Here is a 7,596-nt window from a genome sequence, read left to right as displayed (position 1 = left end):
ATTTGTTAGTATTATAATATAATTCATCATTTTAGAAACTATACTTTGATTAAATAATAAAAAAAATTGAACAAAGCTAGGAATTAAAATTCTAAAAAATTGCACTATTTTTCTTTTTTCAAGATTCTGATTATTTTCTTAATATCAGATTCTAAAAATTAGGGAATAAGATTATTTTTACTGGTAGAATCTAACATACGAACAGTAAGATTTTCTTATCACATAGTATAGACACGATGACTGCACTCTGCACCTTCACTGACTGTTGAGACTGTAGAACTGCACTTGAAATAGAATCTACCATGAATGAAAACTGAAAAATAGAAAGAAACAGTAATATACCACAGAAGCTGTCTCAATTCTCAATCAGCATCTTCATCAAAATACAGTAAATTGCATATTACACTTTTAGCATAAAATTGGGACAGATTCCATAACTTGATCTTCATTCCCATTCAATAGTAGATGGAGGCTTCGAAGTAATGTCCATAAGAACTCGATTTACACCAACCACTTCGTTGCAAATCCTTGTGGATAACTCAGCCAGAAACTTGTGATCAAAGTCATACCTGGTTGTTGCAACAAAAGACACAGTTCATACTCAGCAGTCGATATATGAGCAGAGAGAGGAGAATACGAACCAATCTGCAGTCATTCCATCATGACTGGTGACGGCTCTTAGTGCAATGGCATGACTGTACGTTCTTTGATCTCCTTGCACACCAACAGTTAGTACAGGCAAGAACACAGCAAAGGCTTGCCATATGTTGTCGTAGATCCCAGCATCTTTGATCGATTGAATGAAAATCTCATCCGCCTAATACGGATCACCAGTCAGAAAACTACTTACAATGCAATCTCAGTGCCATGTTGATGTGCAAGGTAAAATTATTTTATACCTTACGGAGGGTGTCCAAATGGTTTCCCAATGTAACATCACCAGGCACACGAACTGCAAGGCCAGGCCCAGGGAAGGGGTGGCGCTTCAAGAAGCCCTCTGGAACACCCATGATTTTTCCCAGTTCACGAACCTGCCAATCATTCACATACAGAATCAAATATCAATGCACCAACACAGAAAAGTAAAAACCTAAACACATACCTCATCCTTAAACAGAAGTTTAAGGGGCTCGATGAGCTTCAGTTTCATGTTCTTGGGAAGGCCTCCAACGTTATGATGACTTTTGATTGTGTGAGAGTGAGTGCTTCCACTTCCAGGAGGAGGGCAGGATTCAATCACATCAGGGTACAAGGTTCCTTGAACCAAATACACAGGTTCCTTTCCATATTTCTGTTTCAATTCTTGACCAAAAGAATCAAATATATTGATGAACTCCTCCCCAATGATTTTCCTTTTCTTCTCAGGCTCTGTAACACCCTTTAGCCTGCTGAGAAATTGCTCTGACGCATCAACACAAGTAACAGGTAAATGAAGATCTCTCTCGAATGTCTCCATCACTCTCTCCCTCTCACGCCACCTATATAAGAATCAAGGAGCGAACTAAGAGAATTAGAATAGCAATAAACATAAAACATATCATCAACAACGTGCATACAACCAAAATCACTTATTGAAATTGAATAAGCATCCATAGCAAGAGAACCTCAACAACCCATTGTCAACAAAAAGACAATGAAGCCTATCTCCAATCGCCTTATGCACAAGAGTAGCCGCAACAGTTGAGTCTACGCCACCAGACAGTCCACAGATGACAAGATCATCAGGTCCGACTTTACTTTTAATCACCTTCAGCTCCTCGTCAAGAATGTCTTGCATCTTCCAACTAGCACTTATTTCACAAATATCAAACAGGAAGTATTTGAGTGTATCCATTCCCTCCGGTGAATGTGTCACCTGCAAAGAATATAGTTTTCTTTTACATCATATTACCAAAAGCACCACACTCACTTTACAATTCATTTTAAACCAGCTGACAAATTAGTAGTATTCACATCACAAGCAACTACCTTTTCAATAAAAAGCAGAGTAACCTATAAAATTCCAAACAAAATCGAAAACAGAGGGTAATTGAATACCTCGGGATGATACTGCAATCCGTAAAAACCCCTAGCTCGATTCTCAATTGCGGCAACGGCTCCTTGATTGCTCCTCGCGACGACCTCAAACCCCTCGGGAAGCTTGACAGCCTCATCGCCGTGGCTCATCCACACGCTCTGCGTAGCCCCAACCTTCTTATTCCCAAACAATCCCTCAGCCTTGGCCACCTCAATCTCCATCCTTCCATACTCATGCTTCCCAGCAACCTTAACCTCGCCCCCCAATTTCTGCACGATTAGCTGCAGGCCATAGCAAATGCCCAAAACAGGGATGTTTTTAGACTCGACGCAGTGGATGAGCTCGGGGGCGAAGCAGGGCGCGCCATCGGCGTGGACGCTGTGCGGGCCGCCGGAGAGGATGATCGCGCTAGGGTTCAATTCGGCGATGGATTGCAAAGTGGAGGTGCCGCTGATGCAGAGGGAGAAGACGTTGAGGGCGCGAATTCGGCGGGTGATGAGATGCGTGTACTGAGAGCCGAAGTCTAGGATTAGGACGAGGTTGGATTTGTTAGATTGAGCGCCCATTGTTTGTGGCGGAATTGCAGAAGACGAGTGAGCGAGAAGGGTGAAGGGTTTAGGGTTTAGGGAGAGTGGAGGCTAGGGTTTTTATTCCTAATCTTTTCTTATCTATTCTATCTGCGGTAGGATTGAAAAGCTTAGCTGTAGATAGCCATATTTGACTCAAAAAATCATAATCCTTTTTATTCTATTCCATACAAAATGCATTCTTTCTTTTTATATTCGTCTCATAAAAATATAGTAGTACAATTTTTAAATTTAGAAACTTTTTTCTCTCATAGTCTCTACGAGGTGAGACCCGTTAATCACTAACCCTACTTTAATTATTTTTTCTTTCTACTTCTCTCGTGCTTTATCAATTATGCATTAAAGTTGTGTCCAACCAAAAGTGTATATTTATGTGGGCGGAATAAGTAACATCTTCTTCCAAATAATCAAGTATGGTAATTTTATGGAGTAAAAAAATCACAGTAAGTTAATAATCAAATATGGTATTTGTATGGAGTACTACTAAATTTGTCACTCATTTCGTATTGTCATTTTTTTGAGATATTTGGTATATTTATGTTGGACTACTTTTGACGAATAAAATATATTTATTCTTTATGCTATTACCGGAGATATTTTAACATATTATGGCGTAACGCATATATTTGCTTCTTAAACATAATATTTGCCTAATCGCAAGCAAATTTTAAAAAGTATAGAATCCTCAAATATTATATTTACAAAATGGAGCCCCCATATATCAATCTGTATATTCCTATTAACTAGATAGATCCTGCAGAATTCACTACAAACATGATGGTTCACATAATTTTACAATATGGAGAAATCAAACTTCTGATGCATGAAACTCAAGTAATGCTTCCTCCAAGATGGCTTCTGAAATCTCAACCACAATACGTTCTGTATCGAGTCGAACATCATCAAGCCACGGTTCACATTTCGCGCCTTCTGAGACAATCTCATCCAAGCTTCTTCCCTCAGTCGTGGGGAGTAAGAAATGGTCAGCTTCTGCCAATATCTCATCGAGCACTGTTTCAGCCAGTGGCCCCGGCCTGGCCTTTAACGGGACAGGAAGTGGTGAGCAGTGATGGCATTCGTACATCTCCAGTAGCAATTGGTTTATCCTGTCAAAGAGAAGCTTAGGGTCATAGTAGCAGCCGAGGGGTGGAAGCTCAACTTCTTCGAATAAGGATTCATGGATCAGCAGCTGTTCGGGTTGGGATCTTATCTCGGATAGGTGATCCCAATCTAAGGAGGAGGCGTCCATCACCAACTGCACGTATTGGCAGAGTTGTTCTTCCATGCAGGGATGTGCACTAGCCGGTGTGTGCTGAGGGGATGAGTCGAATGAGCACTCTTCAAAGATGAGGCGATGTGGCTGCAGTGGCTTTCTGCCTGAGAATTGGTTCGAGTTCTAGTTAGTAAGATGCAGCTGCGAGTACAGAAGGTTAGGAAGGGGTCTTGAGTTTTCGCAATGGCGAGTTTACCTGTTTGAAGTGAGATTGTTGGCGGACTGGTGGTGTCTTCTACGAAGAAAGGCTCAAGAACGGAAACTGGGCTTTGATGCTCTTCTTGAAATTTGATGTTTTCAGCCGAATCTATGTGGTGGCCACCGTTTGAAGAAGTGGATGGGAAATCATCCAGTGTAGAATTAACTGCCTCATTTTCTGCTAGTGAAGACTGCAAAGTTGCAACATTTAAGATGGTAAATAAAAAGATAATGTTACATTGTGTCACCTCAGTGGCAAGGAAGGGCAAAGAGGAGAGGGATCAGATAGATACCAAACGCATTGCGATACCATCGCATTTCTGTGCTTTGACAGTTTCTGTCGTCTCTGAAGGTTTGGTTGTTTCACTGAGGACTTCTCCTGAAACATGTGAGTATGAAAAAAGAATTAGTAAAAACACAGATAGATAGAAGCATATGATCATGGCAGAAATAGGAAAATTTCCTACCATCAGTTTTCATTTTGTCTGCAGTGAGAAAATAATTTTCTCTGGATGCTGCTTCGGTTCTTGGAGTCACAGAATATGCCGTTGCATCAACTGTGTTCGGTCTTAGTTCATTTTGTACATGACAACTGCTTTCAATGACTCTGGGTGTGGTGTTGTAAGGACTAAATCTCTCTGCAGAGCCAGGGCAATACAGGCTGTCCCTTCTCGGGCTGAAGGGCCACGAGTCATGCTCGGGTGAGGAGAGGATCCACTCCAGGGCTACCGGGGATTTTCTACTTGTCACTCCCTCCACAGAGGTCAGATTATTCAATCTTGTGGACAGGTGCCTCTTTGCCTCCAAAATCATGTCAGATTCTGGTTTGTTAAAAGATCTATCACTCGAGACGTATAATTTTCGGCGCGTGGTATCAGCCACACAAGCTATGTCGGACTCAGATCCCCTGCGGGATTTAAGCACTTGATTCTTCAACACCTTCCTTTCCTTCTCAGCATTGGTAGAAGAATTGCAGCAATTCCTGGATTCCTTTTTGGTGACTCCAAATGAAAGTTTTAGTTTTTTCTTCATCTCTCTGAAGGAGTAGGATGCAGTTTTCTCCTCGGATACTCTTATATTCGATTTAGGAAAATGCAACGATGAGCAGCTGCAGGTCCTGTTCCCCAAACCATTTCGGGGATCTGGCCTCAGTAGTACTATTTTATCTGAAGGCTGGGTTGTGAAATACGCTTTCGAGGAGCACGTGAGCTCATAATTTATCCTCTGCAATATATTTTTGTTCATGATGGCAGCCTCGTCCATCACCAACGTGCTTCTAGACTTAGCAGAAGTGCTGTCCTCGCTTAGTTCTGACTCTATTTTATCTTTCTTATCCATATTCTTCGAGGGCATTGCTAGCATCGAGTTTGGATCTGGAAGGAACTCCATATATAGGTCCCTTTTAGAGCTAAGCACTTCCAGTGCATTAGAGAATGATTTGGACTCGGAGTTCCTTCCTTCTTCAAGAACGATCCTTCTGTCGATATAAATTTGATCAACGAAAGCCTTGGCCCTCATCTGCACTTGCTTATGGCTAATGTTATCAACCTTGTCATACTTTTCAAGAAAACTATTTCTTTGTAGATATTCTGAAAGTTGAATCTCTTTCCGGTGATTCCCAGCACAGACCACCCCTAAAGTTGAATCGCTTTCAGTTGAAGTCGAAGGAACCTCGGTCATCAACCTAGCTACATTGTTCAAACGACACGAAGAAGATGGCTGATAGATGTCTTGGCTGTTTTTCCTCGTTTTCTTTTGAGTTTTCGTCAGCCGATGGTCTACAAGTTCACAATCTGTTTTACCATATTGCTGTCTCTTGACTATGTCTCGTTTGTTTCTGTGCTGCTCAATGGGCATCTCATCTCCAATGCAGCTCCTCGCACTTCTGCTTTTACAATCAACACGAACGCTGTCACTTCTCTGACCTGCCCCATTCTGAACCAGAACAAATGCTAAACTAGTTCAGTGTCCTTTTCTTGAAATACTAATGAAGATCTCTCTCAAGCCGAGAAAGCTTCAAGAAAACAATTCGGATGAATTCAAGTAAATACATCACTCGAAAAAGGCACACAGAGAGGGGAGGACTAAAGCAGCAGATTCACTCATTTTGGATACAAAAAAATCTCTCAATCTGAATAACTTGTGCAATTGAAACATAGATTCCTCTACAGTTTGCAAGAAAAAAATACTCTGAACTGAATGCTTACATGAATCTTTCGACATTCTTCATCAAAGCTAGCAATCGTGTCAAGTGGTCTCGGATAATCTGTTGAAAAGTAGGTTCAATGTCTGTAACAAATCATTGACAGTACAAGGAGGCATGATGTTATAAGATTTTCCCACAAATGGTTAATAGCTAGTTGCATTCAACAAGAACCATACAAGAAATAGGCATTTATGGCATAAATTCCCCACAACCATCTAACTGCCACTGCCATTGCCATTTTATCTCTCTATTCATAAATAGCATCACCTAACAATTTGACTCAACATGTATTGCTGAAACAGAATGCACAAAACTCAACATGATACCGATATAAGATACATACCAATGATGTTTCTGCTTGCTGGCCTCCCGTTGGAGATGGCCATATGGCCGGGACGGCCTTGGCATGATTCGAGGATGCTGAACAATCCCCCCACAAAGCTCAGTCCACTTTTCTCCCCTACTTCATGAATTCTTGATGATCTTCTTGCCATAATTGATTTAATTCTCTACAGTAGTATTTCTGAATTGTAATGAATTAGACAAAAACAGAGAGAAAATGATAAGAGGATGAGTGGAAACATTCCTCAAACACATAGAGTGCAGGAAAAGTTAACAACTCACTCAAATTTCTCAGAATCTTCCCCATTTTCATGAACTTTTTCCCAACCAAGTCAAAACACCTAATAAATAATATCCTTAACCAATTCCCTAAAAACAATGCAATCATGCATATGTTTGAGCAGAAAATAGGGTGTTGGGGGTGGGAATACTAACTTAGTCCTATAAAAAACAGCTCTTGACAATGAAGGGAGAGTAAATGCCACTAAAAGGGCATCAATGGTTTGTTTGTTTGTATGCATTTGTACTCATCCAACTTGGCATTAGTTTATGACTTTTTGTGACATTGACTATAATTGATGGCCATATAGGCAACTCCATATATTTATTTCATTCAGGATCTTAAGAGCATCCGCAGCGGTGGCGGTTGGCGCCACCGCCGTCCGTGCCAGCGGCAAGGCGAAGAACCGCCGCCGCTGCAACCGCGCCGCTGGCACGGCGCTGCTCGATGTATCGAGCACGTCCGTGCCAGCGGACGCACACGTGTCACTCTCCCATTCGCCAACGGCATAGCCGTTGGTTTCAAACAATTTTTTATTTTTATTTTTAAAAAATCGGTTTTTTATTAAAAAAACCGATAAAAAATAATAAAAAAAAATTTTTCACTTCCCCAAAAAATTATATCCGTTATAACCGTTTTTCCCCACTTTTTAATTTTTTTTTTATTTTTTTTACCCCAAAAATACACACTTTC

General features: G+C 40.9%; 2 protein-coding genes across 6 annotated transcripts; both read right to left on the bottom strand.

Annotated features, from left to right (window-relative positions):
- Window positions 1-321: 321 nt before the first annotated feature.
- LOC121782383 (GMP synthase [glutamine-hydrolyzing]-like) lies at window positions 322-2,713 on the bottom strand. The gene is made up of 6 exons (XM_042180193.1): window positions 2,038-2,713; window positions 1,605-1,855; window positions 1,103-1,478; window positions 900-1,031; window positions 642-817; window positions 322-569 (listed from the first exon to the last, which is right to left on the bottom strand). Exons 1-6 carry the CDS (start codon window positions 2,581-2,583, stop codon window positions 446-448), a joined length of 1,605 nt encoding a protein of 534 aa, XP_042036127.1. The 5' UTR covers window positions 2,584-2,713; the 3' UTR covers window positions 322-445.
- Window positions 2,714-3,279: 566 nt separating this feature from the next.
- Window positions 3,280-7,252, bottom strand: LOC121782381. Of its 5 annotated transcripts, none has more exons than XM_042180189.1 (7): window positions 6,906-7,252; window positions 6,625-6,790; window positions 6,283-6,341; window positions 4,543-6,010; window positions 4,369-4,454; window positions 4,074-4,266; window positions 3,280-3,981 (listed from the first exon to the last, which is right to left on the bottom strand). In XM_042180189.1, exons 2-7 carry the CDS (start codon window positions 6,773-6,775, stop codon window positions 3,413-3,415), a joined length of 2,526 nt encoding a protein of 841 aa, XP_042036123.1. In that variant the 5' UTR covers window positions 6,776-6,790; window positions 6,906-7,252; the 3' UTR covers window positions 3,280-3,412. The 5 variants fall into 5 exon arrangements, with proteins under 5 accessions (XP_042036123.1, XP_042036121.1, XP_042036122.1 ...); XM_042180187.1 differs by having other exon boundaries at window positions 6,625-6,804; window positions 6,906-7,251; XM_042180188.1 differs by having other exon boundaries at window positions 6,625-7,252.
- Window positions 7,253-7,596: the final 344 nt, after the last annotated feature.

The sequence above is a fragment of the Salvia splendens genome, chromosome 20, assembly GCF_004379255.2.
Source record: "Salvia splendens isolate huo1 chromosome 20, SspV2, whole genome shotgun sequence".
Lineage (NCBI taxonomy): Eukaryota > Viridiplantae > Streptophyta > Magnoliopsida > Lamiales > Lamiaceae > Salvia > Salvia splendens.
The sequence above is the reverse complement of the archived record's forward strand: the minus strand, read 5'-3'. Positions and strand labels throughout refer to the sequence as shown.